This window comes from Sciurus vulgaris, assembly GCF_902686455.1.
Source record: "Sciurus vulgaris genome assembly, chromosome: 17".
NCBI lineage: Eukaryota > Metazoa > Chordata > Mammalia > Rodentia > Sciuridae > Sciurus > Sciurus vulgaris.
Window position 1 is genome coordinate 28,278,240 of NC_136478.1, and position 21,198 is coordinate 28,299,437.

Sequence of the window (21,198 nt, forward strand, 5' to 3'; positions counted from 1 at the left end):
GTTCCTAGAACCTCAGAAGTTATGAACTAATTTACTCAGTTGGGAGGGAACGTTGAGGGAGGGGGCAGGAATTCAACCCAAGAGCTGACAGTAACCAGGCCTGCGTGGATCTGCAGCTGCTGCTACAGTTTTATTAGCAGCAGCCCCAAATCTGTACAGAGCCGGGGCCTGGGAGACAGCATGGTGGGAAGTGGGAGGCACAGGGGTTCTGCAGGTATCTGGACTCCAACACAGAAGGCCTGGAGTCCCAAGTGGGAGGGACAGAGTGAGTAGAGCTCCACCAGCCCTGAAATGTTCATTCAGTGAGGAGCCAAGGTGTGACCCTGAAAACGTTTTTTTTTGGGCAACGTCTTTGAATTTCACTTTCCTCATCTATAAAATGGGCATATCAAGAACTTGCTTCCAAAATGAAAGTTAAACTGATTATATAGGTGAAGCATCATACTTCCTTTTCCAAGTACTGGAAGTACTGGCTTCCCCAACCCTTCCTGAATATTCTCCCTTTAGAAGTCAGGAGAAACAGGCCCACATTCATCCTTGTTCTGCCAATAGCTAGCCATGGAAACTAGACAGGTCACTCCCTTCCCTGGGCCTGATAATCTACAAATTAACTATTAGAATTTATATAAAAATTAATGGTGAATGATTAATGTTGAATACAGAATCAATACACAAAAAATCAACTGTATATATACCAGCAACAAAAACAAAATTCAATTCAAAAGAAGAAGCAATTATCAAGAGAATGAGAATACAAGACACAGGCTAGAAGATATTTACAAGACATATCTGATAAGAACTGTTACCCACCAAATATACAAATTCTTAAAACTCAACAGTAAGAACAGCAGCAACTCAACTAAAGTGGGCTGAGGGCTGGGGATATAGTTCAGTTGGTAGAGTGCTTGCCTTGCAAGCACAAGGACCTGGGTTCAATCCCCACCACCACAAAAAAAAAAAAAAAAAAAAAAAAAAGTGGGCTGAAGGCCATAACAGATACCTCACGAGGAGGTACACAGATAGCAAATAAGCAAATGAAAAGATGTTCCACATTGTATGTCATTAGGGAAATGCAAATGAACAACAACAGGTACTGGTACACACGTCTGAATGTTCAAAATCCAGGACACGGACAATAGCAAGTGCTGACAAGGATACAGAGGAACAGGCACCCTTATTCATTGCTGGTGAGAATGTAAAATGGCACAACCACTTTGGATGACATTTTGGTGGTTTCTTACAAAATTAAGTATACTGTTACCAGACAATCCGGCAATTGTGTTCCTTGGTATTTACCAAAAGGAGTTCAAAATTTATGTCCACTCTAAAACCTGTATGTGGATATTTATAGCAGTTAGTAACTGCTGCTATAAACATAATTGCCAAAACTTGGAAGCAACCAAGACATTCAACTAAGTATGCAAATGAATAATACAAAAAAAAAAAAAACAAAAACTATGGCTTCCAGATGATGGAATATTATTCTATGCTAAAAAGAAATGAGCTGTTAAGCCATGAAAAGACATTGGAGAATCTTAAATGCATTTTACTGAGTGAAAGAAAAAATTTGAAAAGGTTCATACTGAACGATCACAACCATATGACATTCTGCAAAAGGCAAAGCTATGGAGACAGTAAAAAGATAAGTGGTTTCCAGGGGCTGGGGAAGGGGATGAAGAGAGGATTTTTAGGACAGTGAAAATTCTCTGTATGATACTATAATGATAGATGCATGTCATTATACATTTGCTCAAACCCACAGAACGTACACCCAGAGTAAGCCCTAAGGTAAACTATGTACTTTGGGTGATTATGATGTGCCAATGTTTGTTGTTCAATGTTAACAAAAGTACCCTCTGGTGAGGGATGTTGATAATGGGGGAGGCAACACATGTGTGGGGGAAGTGAGTGGGTGAGAAATCTCTGCGCCTTCCTCTTAATTCTGCCACAAGCCTAAAACTGCTCTTAAAAAAAAAAAAAAAAAAAAAAAAAAAAAAAAAAAAAAAAAGCAGTTACAAGACCATGGTAAATATCAAATGTCTAGCTAGAAAGTAACAAAAGTAATTGAAACCTCTATAGGAAAAATTATGTCTTTATTAAGAGAAATTAAGATAATCTAAGTAATGGTGAAACACAACAGGCTCATGAATCAGGAAGAGTCATGATTTAAAGATGTCAATTCTACCTAAACCTATTAGTGGATTAAAAAAATTAAAATCTTTATAGTATGGTATGTGTGAGAAAAAAAATTCTAACATTTTTATGCAAGCACAAAGGGCAGAGGACAGTCAAGATACTCATGAAGAGGAAGAAGGAGAAAGATTTGCTAACTCAAACACGTAGATGGGTTGTAAAGCTGTGTTGATCCAGACAGAGCATCAGTGAAACGAAAACAGAGTTCAGTGGAACGGAAAGGAGAGCCAAGAAACAGGTCCTTGCACATATAAACACTTCACTTATGTGGCAGATGGCCCCACAGAACAGTGACTGAAAGAGTGGCCTCTTCAGTAAAGGTGCTGGGACAAAAGAGTCCCATCCATCATGGGAGAAAATGAAATGAGCTGTATCCTATAGTACACGTGAGAATCCATTACAGGTAAATTAAACACCTCTGCAGGAAAGGGGAAAAGCTGGAGCTTTTTGAAGAGGGTGGTAAGAAGAGGATAGCTTTTGCCACCTCAAAATAAAGAAAAACTTCTTTAAAGGACAGAAAAGACACTAACCAAAAAGAGAAAGACTGAAAAGCATAACTACGTTAAAAGGGAGAACGTCTCTTTATCATAATATACTACTGGTAAAGTGAAAAGATGAGGTAATATTTGTAATAAAAGCAAAGAAGAGAAAAGAGAACAGGACTAGTATTCAGAACACATAAAGATTCCCACAAATTAATAAGAAAGGAAATCTAACTGTCCAATAAATACACCAAAAAATGCTCAGCCTCCTTGATAACCTAGAATCTGTAAAGTAAAGGCACAATGATATACCACTACCCACTATCAGCTTGGCAAAAATGGAAAAAAGTCTGACAATAGAAAATATTGGCAAGGATTTGGAAGAACAGGAATTGTCTCTGCTAGTGTGAGCATAACATGGGATTGCCACTTTGGAAAACACTGAGAATTATCTGATACCACTGAAGATTCCTAATAATCCTACTTCAAAGAGCTCTTCACAGATGCACGTGCCTCAGAACACACAGACACTTGCACACACACACACACACACACACACACTCGCACACATGGGTAGTAGCATCCTTCATCATTAACCAAAACTCAAAATGACTCAAAGGCACATCAATAATAGAATGGATAAATAAATTATGGTATATAACAATGAATAGTATATAGCAATTATGAGAACAATGTGGTATATATTTGTGAACATTCACACATATTTGTGAATACACCATAGAAAAATTTAAGATACAAAAATGGATCTCATAGATTACTACATAGCAATGAAAATTAGCAAACTACAGATCTATATACCACAACTTGGATAATTATTCCAAATGTAACATTGAAGGAAAGACACGAGACTTAATACCTAATAATTCCGGTGGTATCAAAACCAGGTAAAACTAGACTATATGATTAGAAGTTGCACACATTGGTGGTGAACTCTAAAGAAAGGCCAGGAAACACCAAAAAACCAGTCAAGGTCATGGGGAGTGAGAGTGATCAAGAGGGATGTTTAGAGAGGGTTTTGGATGCTCGCAATGTCTTACCTTTTTACCTGGTGACGGTTACTTGAGTGCTTGCTTTGTTAAACATTTTGTAAAATACAGAAGACTGGTGCACATTTTGCATGTATTTTGATCTAGGTCACAACAACAACTTATACTTTTGTTGTTGTTGATTTTAAAGCCAGTTTCACTGTTATTTCTTTCTGGAAATCTTCTCAGACCCCATACCTAGCTAGGTGCTCCTACAGCATCCTCTACCTCATTGGCTGTAAGAGCTCTCCCGTTCTGGGGTAGGAGTCTATTTTGGCCCACCATTACATCCTGTATCTACACAGTGTTCACCACAAGGTGATTACTCAATAAATATTTACTAAGTAGTCCATAACTGCATTTAAGCATCGGAGTTGGTAAAAAGCAGCTAACCCTGGACTAGTCAATAGACCATCATATAAGAATGCTCTGCAAGGTGTGAATCAGGAAAACGGATCTACTCGCACCATGCACAGGCTTTATCACCTCGAATAAATCACCTTTTTCCTCTGATAGTAAAAATGATACAAATAGATACCATTTAATGAATTTCCACTAAGTGCCAAGTGTTTTCAGCTGTGTTACCTCATTTAATCCTCACAGTGTATCCGCAATGTGTTAATTTTTTGTCTCTTGTTGTTAATGATTAGAAAACTGAGGTGCACAGAAATTGAATAATTTCCCCTAAATCACACTGATAGCCAACAAATGTCAAAGATCTCCAAAGCTCATGTTTCTTAGCCAAATGCACTTATTTTCTCCTCAGTTTCTTCATCTATAAAATGGGGGTGCAGGGATGTCTGCATGGCAGGCAAGAGTGTTGCAAGACTCAAAAAAGACAATGCACCACTCCAGTGAGAGCAAAGTAATAGCACAACAAGGTCTCCCTGGGCCCACACAGACAAAGCAGATGGTTCCTATCCACACTTAGTTTCCCAACCAGTTGTGAAGGAAAGCTATGTAAACAGGAAAACTAGGAGCACACATCAATAAACCAATTCAAGGAAACCACCAGGAACAGCATGTGATGCAGGCTCAACTGTAAGAGCAGATGTGTCGGGAAGTGCTGATGGACTGCTCATCACCCATCTTCACACAGCAGAGGGGTGGCATAAAGTTCTACTGCAATTCATTTTCTTGATTAAAAAAATGTGTATTTTTATAAGTTAGAGTTATTGAAGTATAATTTACTCAGAATAAAATTCACCCTTTTTAGGTATACAGTTTGATAAATTTGGACGAACATATACAGTTGTGTGAAAACCAACTCCATCTCCATCTCTGACAAAAGATCCCCATGCCTGTCAGTAGTCATTCCTCCACCCCAGGTCCTAGAAACCACCGATGTAATTTCTGCCCTAGGTTTTGCGGAGCCCAGAATGCAGAGGGATTGTTTCAACACACAGCTTGGGTCAGGTTGCTGTGTTTCGGCTCCTTGTGGCATTCAGAATGGGAGCGTGTGCCACGCCATGCCACGCCAGCAGGCCCTACATGCTGGCCTACCTGCCTCCAGTTTCAGTGGGCATCGCTTCTCTTTCTACAGTCAAGCTGGCCTTGCTCATTCTGCCTCCAGCGACCTAATTCCTTCTCCCCTACCTCTAACCACTCTCCATTACTTAGCCCCAATTTCCTCTTTCAGAACATTATCCCGATATGAAAAGCTTTCACTTATTTATTTACTGTCTCCCTTCCCTAAAACTGGAGTGTTCTTGAGGGTAGGGAGCTTGCCTATCTCAGGGAGGACTCTAGTCCTAGAATCCCAGGAAGTGCCAAAGCACGGCTGGTCTTCTGCTGGCATTCATAAAGTGAACGAACCTGTGCGAGAGGGGTTAGAGCATAACGAGGTCTGAGTACTGAAAATGTGAGGATTCAAATAAATAGCCCTGTATATCACATGTGGGGGAGGGGCCGGGGGAATGGCTACAGCCCAGAACCATCCTCTCCACAGCGGCTCCCACTGACCAGGCGGGGGAGGACCAGGGAGACAGGGGGGCTTCTCCTGCCCACGATGCTGGTGCCCTCAGCCTGTCCATCTCCTAAGACATGGCCCCTCCACAATCTCAGCTCTGGCCTGCCTCAGCTGGAGCTCCCTACACAGCAGCCCAGGCTCACGGCCATCTTCTCATGCTCATGATCCCTCTGCATTCTGGGCACAGCAAAATCACAGGGACAGCCATCTTCTCCTATCCCCAGGGGCTGTTGTGTCTTCGTACTCTGGAATCATCCTCAGCACTCCTTCCTGTGGAAAAGCAGCACCCAATTCTTCTCGAAACCCTGACTGTGTGAAGAGACACAGTCCCACCTCAGGGGCTCCACACCCTCCACAAAGCATACACGAGGACGCAACATGTGCTGGCGTCCACAATTCCCTGAGCCAACGTCCCAGTTTTCTTTCTCAGTTAGCACTAGAGCTCTGAAAGCTCAATTCTGTTATAGTTCATTATGTCAGCTGCGGGTGGCCAAGAGAAGAGGAGGGAATTCCTCCGTCACAAGAACATCCTGTTGCTGGACAGCAGGATTTAAAGGATGACCTCCAGACCAAGGCAGACACAGACCGTTGAGTCAGTTTCAGAATTTTATAGGCGAGGCTACTAAGTCCCAGACAAATTAAGGAAATTTGGGGGGACCCTCAAGGGACACGTGATCACAGGGACAGATGAGAACTTGCGTTTCTTGCTACTACGCCAGACTTCTTTCTACCATAAAATTTTCTTGAGTTCAACTTCTATCCCTTTTCTTCCACTGAAACTGCTCTTTCAAAGGCCAACGATAGCTTCAATCACCAAATACGATGAGCTTTTCTCAGTCCTTATCTAACTTGGCAAAGCTCGGGCCCAGAATCCTGCTCCTTACCCAGAACTTGCTGCAGACTGTTCCCTTTCTTGGGCTTCCTCCTGCTCTTCTGACCTCTGGCCCCTTTGTCCAGCTGTAGCTTCCTGTGGGTCTGTTGAAAGTAGTCGCTCACCTCTGCTACGGTGGGCTCCTCCCCTGGGCCCCCCTCCTCCTTTTCACTTGCACACTCACTCTGGGACGTCGTATTCACTCTCAAGGCCTTACCACCAAGGGCAGCTGAGCCCATTCTCCTTCCAGCTCAGGTCACCCTTCTAACCACCAGAACTACCTCCCAAGCAAACTGCTTGACATTTTCAGAAAGTTATCTGCAAGGACCTAAGATTTATGCTTGTAGTTTTGCTTTCTGTGTTCCCTCTACTGTCTCTCCTGATGCTGCTATGCTTCTGAACTTGATGGCATAGCTGAACTCCATCACCTAGGTTCAAAAATGGAAGGAATATCTCCTCTGATCTACTCTTTTCCCCATGTTCAACTGGGGGCCATCTATTCTGACTCCAAAATCTGCTCCCACTCATTCATCTCCTCAGTGCCTTTTCTACTGATTTCCTAGTTCAGACTACACAAATTTCTCTGTGGTGTGGATTCCTTCCCCCGCCCCTTAATCAGGCTCTCCCGATGTTGCACCACACTGAATGCAAAGTACATAACCCTTAGCAAAATGATCAGGGGACCCTACAACCTAGCCCCACTCTTGCTTTCCAGTCACAGCTCCTCTCTAGACACATGGGACTGTCCGCTATTCCTTGAGAGGGGCCTGCGTGTTTGAGTCCTGCTTTTGTTCTTCTTGGAAGGATTTACCTTTTCGGTCAGGAGGATTCTGGATTTAAGGGAAAGAATGCCAGTCTTAATAGTTCATATAAAATAAGGGATTTTTGGTTCGCATAACTCTCAGGTCCATAGAGCTGGCCCTGGAGATTCCAATAATACCACACAATGTCTTTCTGGCTTCTTCTTTCCCTTCTCCCACTTCCTTCCCTGTCCCCCATCTCTCAAAGCCCCACTCTCTCACATGATAAGCAAGCTCCCTCCTTGCAGAGAACATGGAGATGTGGAAACACGACCCTAGACAGCTCCAGGTTTCCATCATCCCAGCCACTGAGGACCTTGCTAGGATCCCACATGAAGAGCTTTCTCACAGTGACTACAGATTTCCAGAGAAGGGATATGATTGGTCTGACTTGACTCACAAGGCCACCCCTGGGCCAATCACTGTGGTAAGGCCTGAGTCATGTACCCACTTCTATCTTTAAGCAGCAGGGGACAGTGACAGGCAGCCCCACTAAAGCAGGCCGCAATGAGTAAAACATGGTTATCAGCTGAGCTCTTATTCCTCCAACTAGCTCTCTCCCAGCTTAATCCTGAGCCTTATCCAAATTAAATTTTGTTGTTGCCTCTTCTGTACCCTCCCTCACAGCTCCAATGTGTCTCCTCCAGTGGATTCTACTTTCTGAGAGTAAGAACTGGATCTCTCTGTGATCAGTTTCAGGCTTTCCCCCAAAGGTGTGACTCCAGAAAAAAAAAATTCAGTCCACAATTAGTGTGACCAATAGTTTGTCTGAGGCTACTGCCTGATTTCCCTGGGACCTGACTGTTCACCACTCAATCTCCAAGCACGTAGAACAGTGCCTAATACATAACAGGTGCTAGATAAATACTGGATAAATGAATAAATAAGTGATTTGAATAGAATAAAGGTTACCAGGCTTTGGTGTGCTAGTAAATGAGCATACCATTTAATTCTTCTCACTTCAGAGAGAAAAATAAATGCTAAGGAAGGAGCTTCATCTTACCCTTGAGTTTCTCTACACTCTCCCTGTCCTTACAAAGCCCCATTAATCCCAGGAAGAAGATACACATTCATGTCAAGATCAAGCTGTCCATACTCAGGGCTCTGCTACTTCTACAATTTCCTCTATACCATACCTTCAACTTCTCCCTCCACCAGGGCTTTCTCTTTACAGCTTCTCAGTGGACCCGAATCCACCCATGTTAGCCAAGAAAACAATAAAATAAAGCCCGAGCCTGGAGGGGTGGCTCACACCTGTAATTCCAGTGGCTCAGAAGGCTGAGGCAGGAGGATCACAAGTTCAAAGACGGCCTCACCAACTTAGCGAGGCCCTAAGCAACTTAGTGAGACCCTGTCTCTAAATAAAAAGGGCCTGGGAATGTGGCTTGGTGGTTAAGGACCCTGGGTTCAATTATTATGAAAAATAATAAATAAAGCTGACCTCCCTGAACCCTATGCCCCTCACCCACTACCTCTTCCCCCTTCCTTCTGGTCCATGTTTCTTTTTGAGGGTGGGTGGGGGTGGGTGGGCCTCTGCTGACTTCCTCAATGCCAGACACTTCCTAACTCCCACTGCACTTGGCTCTTCTCCCACCACTCCATTGAACCACTCTCACCAAGGTCACCAGCAACCTGCCAGACCCAGTGGACACCTGCCAGTCTCCATCTTATCTGACTACTGCAGTATCTGACTCAACTAACCACTTCCTTGTCTTCTCGAAATGCTGTCCCTCCTTGACTTTCATGATGCTGCTCTGCCTTGGATTTTCTTCTCCATCTCTCAGGTCACTCCTCAGCTTCCCCCACAGATTTTTCTCCCTGAAATACTCTGATTTCCTGAAGGTGAGGTGCGTGTGCCTGGGAGCACATGCTGGGCCTTTTCTCCCCTCTCACTTAACCTGCCAAGGTTACTACCATCCACAGCTCCCACCGCCCACAAGCACACAGAATTCCAAACTGACTCTTGTCTGGCTGGTCCTAGCCAGATGCCTGCCAGGGATCTAGATGTGGAAGATCCACAAGAAGCAGAGGATGGACCACACGAAGTCATCATTTTTCTCCCTAAGTCTTCCCTCTTCCTCTCTCCTGCATTCTTACATCTTGGGGAATGGCACAACCGTCCCAACTGTGGCCCAAACCAGGAATCCTGGACTCATTCTTGTCTATATTCTCTAAAATCGGTCTCCTCCTCAATGCCCTTTCAAAAGATCATCAAGAAAGTTCACTTATTCCACTGTCCAAACATTGCTTGAGTCTGCCTCCTTTTCCCACCTACACTGTTAGGTTTTAATTTAGTTCTTGATCTTTCCCCACCTGGATCACAGAAGTAACTTTACATCTAGTTCCCAAACTCCAGTCCACATAGGTAATTTTTCTAAAGAATAAATCAATCGTGGCAGTCATTTTCTTGAACCTGCTGGTCTGGTGACATCTCATTGTCCTCTGAGTAAATCCAAAGTCCTTAGCATAATATATAAGGCTGTTCATGATCTGCTTTCTGACTCATCTTTCATTCCCTTTTCTCAATGTGCCCCTCACATATTTTGCTCCAGTCAAACCAAATTACTTTACATTCCCAGCACATCCTACGTGGTGACAGATCTTAGTGCCTTTGTACACGGTCTCTGCCTAGCATTCCCATTTTCCACCTGGCTAACTACCACTAGTTTTGAAGTCTCAGCCCACATGCCATTTTCTCTCAACTGACTTCCTTGAACATCCTGCTTGAGAAGGTGCTCTCTGTTCTCCCACAGCACTCTGCACATACAGACATCGCCAACCTTCTTGCCCTGAATTATGGGAGCCATTTATATGTCGGTCTCTAGACTGTGGGCTCCTCAAGGGCAGGGACTGAGACCTTCCTCTCTACCTCCATGACACCGTGGGAACACCCAGCAAAGCAGGCACTCATAAATGCTTATGGGTGGGTGGATGGGTAGACAGGATCCCCTACTGTCCTGTCTTTCCTAGTCTTCTCTAAGCCACCTTCCTCCATTAAAGCCAGAACTTCAGAGGCAGCTTCTCTCTGTTGCAACATGAAAAAGGCCCACACTTCTAGGAAAGGAATGAAAAATGATTTCAGGAGTGGTCCAGATGATTGCTAGGGAAAACTATGATCTCCAAATCAATGTGGTATGCAATGACGACCATCCCGTCACCTCCTCCAGAAGGAGTCCAGCTTGTCTCTCAGTCACTAACCTCACCCAAGGCTGGTGCCATCCCATTTACTGTTAGGCACTAGGTCCCAGACTGTCGGTTTTCCAATGCCCACACTGGTGGTGTTTGTCTAGTAAGAAGTGTTGTGGGGTATACAACGGAGAGGACATAGGTTTTAGAATTATATAAATCACTATCTGGATAAGCCCTGACACTTACTAAGCTGTGTGGCCTTGAGTGAACCAATTAACCTCTCTGATCCTCAATTCCTCATCTGCAAGATAGAACTGATGACTCTATTTCCTTATAGGCTGCTGTGAAAAAACAAATGACAATGGACTAAAAATGATTAATACAACCTATGGCCACTGAAAGCTTTTAATATTATTCTGGTTTATGTACAATCATAAGGTACATTCCTATACACCTTCTTTCTTTCTTTCTTTTTTTCTTCAAAGCACCTCCTTTGTGCCAGGCTCAGGGCTATATTATGTGTTAAAAACTAAGTCACCACCTTTGCTTTAGGGAACCTTTGTCGGGAAGGGCACCAGACTAGCAGGGAATTCAAACACATAAAAACCTAATTAATTTACGATGTGTGATATGTATTGGTGGTCAGGGAAGGGAGCAGGCGAGCCAGAGTCAATTTCAAAGCATGGAAAATCTACTCCTGTAACAATTTTCTATAGAAAACCTGTTGTCTAAGGCATACGTGAGAATTCAGGGTAAATTCTTGGCCATACACTCATATTCTTATATATTATTCTCCTTTATTTATTTTCATTCTGTTTGTTTCTCGGATGGTTGACAAATCAAAGGAGTAGGGGGACAAATTCAGGGCACTGACTATCAGCCTTGCAGGATTTTTTTTTTAACTTTAATTTTTTGGTGCTATGAAAAGCACAATGTTTTTCCTCTTTTTCTGAAAAGAAAATTAGAACTAAAGATGCTCCAGCAGATAAAAGCTGTGGGTGGTAAATACTCCCACTACTCCTCGCTGCCTTTCGGGCTTCCAGGTTTCTCTTGGCGCTTACTGTGACCTAGAACTGAGAACGCAGAAGAGGCCTGGCCTGAGAAAGTCCATGGTGAGACCACCTTCAGCTAAGAGACGGACAGCTGAGGCCCGTGGAGAAAGTCCATGGTGAGACCACCTTCAGCTAAGAGACGGACAGCTGAGGCCCGTGGAGAAAGTCCATGGTGAGACCACCTTCAGCTAAGAGACGGACAGACTGAGGCCCGTGGAGAAAGTCCATGGTGAGACCACCTTCAGCTAAGAGACGGACAGACTGAGGCCCGTGGAGAAAGTCCATGGTGAGACCACCTTCAGCTAAGAGACGGACAGGCTGAGGCCCGTGGAGGCCGAGGGATCTGCCCAGAGTCAGATCAGAGGGAGTCGGAATCACTACATAGTTCTCCTGATCTTCCCCTTGCCAGTCTGAAAACCTCTCAGCTTTCCAGAACTTAGGTGCCCAGATCCAGGCAAGTTCTTCTGCATGCAGCCCATCCCTGGGGGGCACCAGGGCTGTCTGCATTTCTGAGCATCCTAGAAGCCACAGAAAACCCACTTCTCTCTTACATATGTCACTGGCTTGCTCCTCCCAGTAACATCCTGTTTCTTACTGAAGGGATACTTTCAGATCCTCCTCTTTGGTTTGAGAACCCTGTCTGCATGAAAAGTTTGGTTAGAGTTGGTTTTCTCAAAATGCCCCTCAGAACTATGACTTTCCTGGCTGACGAAGTTTTGTGGCTGAGGTTTTTATTCTGCAATTTGCCTTAAAGGAACTTTCCAGGGTACCTCACACCCTCTCAGGTTGCTGCCATAATTGATGCGTTTATGTTTAGAACTTCAAGACCCTGAAAATGAAGGGAATTCCCAATTTCACAGATCATTTAGAATGGGAAAGGAGCTTGGGTACACCTGGCCCAACTTTTTGAGGAAACTGCAACCTCAGAGGGGCAGAGGCAGAGCTGTTGGTCTGGACTCCTGGTTCAGTGCTCTTTCTCACTCTTTGTAACATCACCCAGCCTCTTGGGCTGAGGCAGCTGCGCCATCAAAAATGTCACATCAGTTATGACAACACTACTTGTTATATAACTGGTGCTGCAGAGCAGGCAAGGGGAAGAAGCCATGAATATGAACCACAGTGCCCCCCTTCTGGCTCTCGGGGTGGCTAAGTCCCACGTACTTGACAAGAGAACTCCACATGAGAAGGGCACACCCACTGATCAATCAAAAGGAATAAAAACTAGAGCTAACATTTGTATAACAGTTTCCACATTCTAGACGTTGTAAGCTCATTCCACGTGTTACCTCATTTCATGCCCACCACAACCCTAGTTATTTCTATTACTAGTCCCATTTCATAGGTGAGAAAACTGATGCACCAGAAGTTAAGAAACTTGTCTCAGGTCACAACCTACTTAGAGGTAGAGCCAAGATTTGAAGCCAGGCAGTCTGGTCCCAGAGTCCATGCCTTCACCATCTCTCAAATTTTAGAGAAGTATGCTCTATGGCTTCTCTAAATTACCATCTACCTATGCCTCTGAACCACTTAGTGGGCCCCTGCTTTCCTCTCCTTTCCCCTCTGTCAACCACTGATTTGATGGGCAGTGTCCTTTCTACCAGTGCTGTGTGTGAATGAGAGAGATGGAATAAAATAAGAACAGGATACAAACTTGAACCCATTCCTAGAATGGGGTTGATCTGAGCACCTTTAAGCTTTTAATGAAGATGCAATCAATAGATGTGATGCAAAGTGCTCTTCTCTCAGCACCTGTTTTTAAATCCATGGAGTCTGTACATGTACACATACACACATAGATCCCGTTTTCTTTTATCAAAACAGAAAGTTGTTCTTTGCCAGTGTTAGTTTTGGGGGTTATCTTTCCAAATTTTTTTTTGAGTTTGGAATCTTCCCCTTCATCAGCTTATTAGCTGCCTTCCAGATCAAGATGGGCTCTTATAATAAAGGTCTGTCTGATTTCTAAGAAATGAGAATGAACACACCCTGGGAGACAGGGAATCAAGTTCCTGCATCCAGACAGGTTGAGCACTGGTCAGCAAAATAGGTAGGACATTATTCTACTCATATTAAATCTCCACTGACTGGTATTCTCCATGAGCAGCTGAAAAACATGAGTGATCTTGTCTTATCTTTAACAGAAGTGGCATCCCAAGAAGCACAAGGTGATCCGGGAGTTCTATGTGCTAAAAGAAACAAAACAGCACTTTGATGCCTGGCTTTGTAAATCCCACCCAGCACCCCACATATTGAAGAGGAATTCTGGATTCCTATCGGTCATCAGTCCACATGAAGCTTCATCCATTCACTCTAACCAGCAACAACCCTTTCCTCGGTATACAGACTTCATTTTAGAATCCAATGGGTAACTGAGGTTCAAGAAATGCTCAGCTGACTCGTGAGGAGATCAGGTGGACTGTTCACTACTCTTTTGGCATGAAGATCTGCTGGTATTTACAGCTCAGTGAACAGTAGGGAGGGAGAGCGCATCATCCATCAGCAAAGGAGAACTCATCTGCTACTTGATCTGACATTCTGTTCGGCTCACGCTGTCTCCAGAGAGCAAGGTGCATCCATTTGAATAAACATGGAGATGGGAGGAAAGGAGGGAGGCAAAGCAGCCAATGGGATGAGATGACTGCAGAAATAACAAGTCCACAATCTAGAAGAGTGGCTCTGGTGGAATGCTAACTCAACATGGGACCCTTTGGGCATGTGCTAGAAACACCATTTTAGATGGTTCCACTTTCAGAGTAATGGCTGCAAGTTGCCATTTACCTCCACTAATGCCTGCCACTTGGCAGGTGCTGATCAGCAGGGTGCTGAAAGAATACAGACTTGCCTTGAACCCAAACCAAAAAGTAGACACCATAATTACAACATCAGGGTAGCTGGGAGGAGAAAACCACCAGCTTTTTGGCAGCAGGTGGCTTTTTTCCTGACAGGGTGGGGTCTGTCTTTCTAATCACATCCCACTTGTAAGGGCTAGAGGTTTGTATGAGCAATGATGTCTTCATCAGGAAAATCTGTTGGGTTGTTTTAAAACAGCACTGAGCAGGTACTTGGAAATGAATGTATACCTGAGAAGTTCCATTTTACTGTGTCCATTTAGGCGAAGCCTAGCAGCCAGCCAGCCCTGCCTCACCACCACCTCTGAACTCTCCATTTAATGCTCCAGAGGCAGAGAGCCTGAACTCGGCACGTAGTGAACTCGGCATCTCGAATGAGGGCAGGCTGTGGCGCCCACAGCAGCTGAAGAGCTCATTTTGCATTTTCATCAGGTTCACGGTCCAACCGGTTGTCATTATTGGTTCAGAACAGGGAACCCATTTAAAATGATATTTTATTGACTCTATACCTCATAAAATGTAATTCTTTGAGAGATTTCTTTGTAAGGGTTTGTAAGTTCAAGAAAATTGACACTTCCTTTAAAAAAGTTGTATTAGTCTGAGTAACTAAGAGCCTTACTGATTGACTGCAAAATGATGTGGCTGCAACCCAGGTGAGGCCACAACCCCTCAAAGCAAGCAAAATTATTTAAAATGCCACGCAGAAAAGAGTCACCAATTACTCACATTACGTGTAAACTGTATTTGTGCTGTCTCAATCTCATTGTTTATTTCTCAGTACTGAAATGTTTTGGTCACAGAGCTCCCAAATGCTAACTCACAATACACAAAGGAAAACAATCTCAGAAAGCTATGTTCAAGTGAAATTTTTAATAATAAAAAAGCAGTGAGAATCAGCCTTCTAAAAATGACAATTTAATCTGTGGCATCTCTTAAGCAGATGCAAGTTTCCTCTTGTGACATGTATCAAACAGAAAAAATTTCAAAGGTCAGTCTCCCTGCAATGTTCCTAGGCTGATGATGGTATCAACACTTTGTTCTAAGCAGCGTCTGCCAGTCAGTCCTTTATCATTTAACTTCTGTTACTGTGGACATATTTGGAAGCCTACTCCTCCTTCTAATCAGCACAATACAACACAGATGAGGACACAGGCTGAATGGAAGTCCTCTTAGCTCTTATGGAAATGCTGAGTAAAAAGGGTCTGGCAATGTCTGAACATCAATATTCTTCTTCTTCTTCAACCCAATGGCTGTGCTACTAAACCCGAATCCCCATTAGGCAATCACTGAGTTCTCACAGGGCATTGCCCACAGAGGACTCCCTAACCACCTAATTTCATCTGCCCAGGTGAAATAACACAGCATCCTAATTAACTTATACACATGGCCTGATAGGCTGGTCACCAATCATATCCCACTGGGAAGTAGGAAACTGCTTTCTGGAAATGCCACCTAGATTTTCAGGCTGGGCCCCACCCAGAAAGTACAATTCTCCTGACTCAAAGTGACTCTCACTCAAGTGGCGATCTCCAAAACCATCTCTGCAAATGAGACTCAAAAGAATTTGTCACTAGGATACAGTGACACCAATCCCACATTTTGTGGTTAATAAAACAAGCTGCATCCAGTTTGGCTCAAGGCCCTGATCTCATTTATTTCAAGCCAAGCTTGAAATAAGCAGGGCCCACAGGAAAAGCTGCCATTCAAGAATGCTTCAGGATGCTAGGGTCCCTTGTGGTAAAATTTACAAGGCCAGACACCGTTCTGATGGACCTTTTGGGCAAACCTAGTCTATTTCCTAAAGAGAGACAGTGTGTAGTGCTTTAAAAATTTTATTTTAACTACAAAATCTCAGTTTTGTCTGACATTTTTCTACAAAAAGGTGTCCTACAGGAGGTGAAAAAAGGGAAAATATAAGATAAAAAGAAAAAAAAGTGTTCTGACTTCAGATTTAATCATCTCAAAACACCAAACACTTCATTTCCTCTCTTCTCAGTGTTACCAAATGTGAGACACATAGGACTTACCCCAGAAAGCCTACATATAGCCTTCATTTAAAATTTCCTGCCCCAGTACATAATTAGGAATTTTCATCCTAAAGTGGCACACCTTATCTCCTCAGAGAGCTCAGCTCTCTTTGAATAAAAAAGGCAAAATACCCTTTGGGGGACTCAGTATGTATTTTTAAACTCCTTATTAAATCAACCTAATTTACGAGGCATGCTCAGGAAACGCAGATAATGTGTCGCTTTGGCAAATGCAAAGTTAATTTGCAGACTAAACTGTCCCCTTCCTACCTCCCCGAGGGTTTCCGAATGCCTTCGGCTCCCTCCGAAGTGGCTCGGTTCTCTTCGCCAAGCACCGACTCATCCCCGAACACCGCCGAGTCCCTACGAACCCCGCGCCCAGGCCGAGCCGAGCCGAGCCGAACATCTCCGAGCTGAGCCCCATCGACTTTTCCGGCCTCGGCTGGGCGCTGTCCACCACTCACAACGCCTGAAACCTCACCCAGCTTTGGCGGCTGGGGTTTCTACCGGGTTCCCAGGCTGCCACTGCAGATTACAGACTTCTGAAGTTTTGAAACGTCCCCCCTAGGGAGAGGGGGTGGCGCGGGCTGCATTTCCCGACTTGCAAGGGCTCCAGGCAGATGCAACATGCACCTTGTTGCAAAGAGCAATTCCCCAGGCCCCGCCTCTCCATCCATTTGGGTTGCAGGAGCCCCAGAAAAGCCCCAGGCCAAATTACCCCATGGCTCACAAGGGTGCGGCGAGCGGAGGGGGCCTCTGCTAAGAAAGCTCCAGGGAGCTCTCGAACAAAAATAAGAACATGCCAAGCAGATGGGGAAAATTGTCTCTGAGTCGCTACTCCCTGCCATCATGGCGCCTCCTGGAACCCGCTTGTCATGCCTGTTACACATGCAAGATTTTTTGCATTTTGGTTCTGAAACCGCAAGCATGCTTCGCCTCCCACCCACCTTCCCACGAAAGGGGTTTTTATTTTCCATTGTTTTCCTGCGGGATGCAATTACTTCGGCTATTCTGTCAAGTTGAAAAATAATCATTTTTGTTTACTGCACAGCAACCCCTAATTAGGAACTGTGTGTGCACGAAGGTGTCACAGCAAAGCGACGTGGAATCCTCGCTAAACAGTCTTAACGAACTCCTCCGTCCTGAACTGACAGGCCAACGGAAGCAGCAGGGCCAGGAGGCTCCAAAGGCGCACACCCCTTCCCCGATGGCCCACCCCCTCCCCACGCAAAGCTGCTGTGGGCTCACCAGGAACTGCCGAGTGGATGGGGCAAGAAGCGAGCCTGCGAGTGGGAAGGAGGGGCGAGGCTCCTTGAAAGGGAAGGAATATCCCATTTTGCTTTAATTTTCAACCATCACTCAAATCCACCCCCAGTTAATTAGGAGGGGAAACTGATACCTAAGGCAGAAGGGGGCGGCAGCAAGTAGGGCCTGAAATCCGCAATGTGGGTAAATTACATGGAACACGGCCTATGCAGAGTGTAAATAAGTACACTGATAAAGGTCACCGAGCGAACGAAAACTGCCCATGTCAGGAGAGCAAATGCTGGGACAGTGGGGGAGCGGGGCCTGGGGCAGCAAGGGGCAGCGGGTATTCAGTCCCACTGGCAACCTCCGTACCCCTTCCATCCTCAGCCTTGGATACAGCTGTGCCTATCACATCCGCTTGGAAACCCACCTCTTCCCCTAGCACACGCCCCCTCCTCTAACCCTCGCCCTCTTTGGCGGGGGGTGGGGGGGGTGTTAAAAACCACGGCCTCCAATTCAGCACCAAATCCATGAACAGCAGACACTTGATCCTCCACCCCAGTCTAGGGTTGGATCCTCTCCATGTTTTAGCCAAGTTCAAAATCACTGCCCAGGAAAAGAGCGAAGGGAAGTGGGATCATGGACCAGAGGGCAGGCGGGCAGGAGGAGGAGGAGGAGAAACAGACAGCGACAGAAATGGAGGCAGCAAAACACACGAAATACTCCAAGAGCAAGAGTAATGATCATAATCATGCCAATAGTGTGATGTTCTGATCAATATGGCGGACACCGTCATTCATACAGCTACAGACGCTCCCCTTCCCTCCCCCCAAAAAACACCCACCCCAGGAGTTGGGGTGGAGGACCCAGAACCAACGTAGGAAGTGGGGGAGGGGAGTCGAAGCCAGGTCTGTGTGTGTGTGTGTGTGTGTGTGTGTGTGTGTGTGTGTGTGTGTTCACGAATTAAAAAACCAGGCAGGCCTGGAGAGCAATGTGGAGTGAGCAAGGTAATAAAAACGATTTTTAAAAATTATTCTTTAAAAAAGTACAAATCCCAATGCCACAGGGACTTACTTCATCTGCTTCACAATGGTGCTTTTTCCTGATTCTCCAGCCCCTGTTGGGACACAGACGGGGAAAAACTGGTGAGTGTCAGCTTAGGGGAACGGGGACGGGGGATTAAAACATGCGAGGGGGTGGGAGATCCTGGGCACATGGTAGTGCCAACTCGGTGACCAGGTCTCCCGGGGCGCAAGTGGGGTGGGGAGCTGGCGGGGGGGGGTTCGTTGTGGCCGGGGTCGGGGGATGGGGGTGGCAGCCGTGGTCCTTACCCAGCAGGAGTAATTTCACATCTTTGGCGGCGCTGATGCCATCCTCTTTGAGGTTTTTCTCAATCGCCTTGCTCCGCTCGAGGGCGGCTCTCTCTTCTGCGCTCAGAGTACATCCCATGGTGGCCCCTTCCCTGCCACAGCCCGCACGACTCGGCTGGCACGGCTCCCCGGCTCGGCGCGCCCCCCACCCCCCCAGAGAGCAGAGCCTGGGCTCAAAGGGGGAAAAATCACGATATCTTCTCCTTGACTGGGAACAAAAATGTCGGAAGACCAGAAAGCCCCCAAAAGCCGGCCGCTAACAAGATTCCAGCAGCGGAGACTCTGGGCAGCTGGTGGGAGTCTGGGGGAGTCGAGGCCGAGGGAGGCCGGGTCTGGGGCTCCGAAGCCGAGGGAGGAGGCGCCCGCGGGCCAAGGAGGCGCGGGCTGCAGGCACTGAGGCTTGTGCACGACCCAAAATAAATAAAATAAGAGTCGAGGCTGGATCCGCAGCCGGAGCCGGCGGAGGGTGGGGTGGGGGGCAGGGTGGGTCCTAAAGCCGCGGCTGCCGGAGGAGGAGGAGGCGGAGGCGGAGGAGGAGGAGGTGGAGGCGGCGGCGGCGGCGGCGCGGGGTGTGGAGGGAGTGAGTTAGGGGGTGCTGCTAGTGCATGTGCATCGCCGGTCCTCAGCCGTCGGTGCGTCCGCGGCGCCTTCGCCGACCCCCGCGCGCTGGGCAGGGCTGGGCAAGGGGCCGGGCCGGGGGGCTGGTCTCTAGCGGGAGGCGGCGTCGCTGTCTCCCAGCGCTCGCATCGCTCGGTGGAGCCTACGGGAGAGAGAGGGAGAGCGCGAAGGAGCCGCGGGCAGCGGGGAGCTCGAGGGAGAGGGGGAGAGAGAGAGAGGAAGAGAGAGGGAGAGAGAGAGAGAGAGAGAGGCAGGGAGGGAGGGAAAAAAATGAAGGGAGAGCGAGCGAGCGGGCGAACGCGCGCGCACTCCGGAGCCGCGGGGGAGGGGGCGAGCGCAGCGCGCGAGTGCGCCAGCGGCTCTGCGCACCCGGCTCCGCGAGCCGCCTGCTGACGTCAGCAGGGCCGCGCGCCAGGCCCCAGGGACAGCGCGGGCGGGGGTGGAGGGAGGGCGCGCGCTCCGGGGCCCGCGTCTGCTGGCGGCGGCGCGCGCGCGCGCCTTGGTTCCCCCTCCCCCCTCCCCTCCCGGCCGCGGTGGGCGCGTGCGGGCTGGCGAGGGCGGGGCCTGGGGCCGGGCGCGCGCCGGGGCGCCCCACCCCGCCGCACCCGGCCCGCGCCGGCCGCCTTGTCAATGGGAGCGCGGGGCTGGGCCGCGCGGCCGTCAGGTGGGCGCCCAGCCCGCAGCCCGCGCGGCCTGTTCCCCTTTCGGGTTTGTTCTGCTTCTCGTCTCCAGCAGCTCGCCTTCTTGGTTGCTCTCCAGCTTCTGGGGCCGCAGCAGCTGAGACCGGGTTACCTCAGCGAACGTGAGGAGACAGTGGGTTGGGATAAACCTGCGCACCCCCTAATTCGCCTCTGGACCCCCGGGCTGACTCGGGGCTTTTGCTGCCTGATTCCGCATTTATTGAGCAACTAGTATGTGAGAGACGAGGCTGCAAGGAGAGTGACAAAACCACGGCCTGTGCTCCAGGAGCTCCTGCCTCCTCAGGGCATCGTCGACCTTGCTCGGAGATTCCGACCACCAGTCAGTGCAGGAGACGGTTCCCGCCCTGGGGGCTTTGGTGTCGCAAGGGGAGGGACAGGCTTTCACCCAGGCTGCAGGCAAATGCCTGCCCCGTGAGCACGGTTTCAGTGCTTCTGCAAATGGGCGATCTAGCTTGGTTCAGGTGGTCATTGCCCTAAGTTCTGCTGTCCAGCCCCCCGCCTCTTCCAAACACACACACACACAGATGAATTCTGCATAGAGTTTTGGTGAGAGGTTTTCTATCTTAAAAAAAAAAAAAAAAAAAAAAAAAAAATCCCTCCATCTCAGCCCAAATAAGACCCAGAAACCTGGGTCAGTTACTCAGTGTACAGCTAATGAAATACTGGGGAAACCAGTCGATATTGCCTAAGATCGGGCATATTCTGGGTGGTCTCCGAGATTTTGAAGAAGCTAATTCTTCCTGCACAAAATAGTTTTACAGTCAGTTCCACCAGACAGCCCCAGGGGCCCTCCTGGAGAAAGGGGCCAATAGGCAAGGCTGTCTGGGGATAAGACAGGCAAGCGAC

General features: G+C 47.0%; 1 protein-coding gene across 2 annotated transcripts in view; it reads right to left on the minus strand.

The window, feature by feature from the left end:
- GNAO1 (G protein subunit alpha o1) overlaps window positions 1–20,023 on the minus strand; it is a 161,192-nt gene extending 141,169 nt beyond the window's left edge. The window contains exons 1-2 of one of the 2 annotated variants that reach the window (XM_079117917.1): window positions 18,995–20,016; window positions 18,738–18,780 (exon numbers count right to left, since the gene is read on the minus strand). In XM_079117917.1, coding sequence (XP_078974043.1) covers window positions 18,738–18,780; window positions 18,995–19,112 — 161 coding nt within the window. In that variant the 5' untranslated portion in view covers window positions 19,113–20,016. Of the gene's footprint in view, window positions 1–18,737; window positions 18,781–18,994 lie in introns of both variants that reach the window. The other variant, XM_079117918.1, reaches the window with a different exon arrangement.
- Window positions 20,024–21,198: the final 1,175 nt, after the last annotated feature.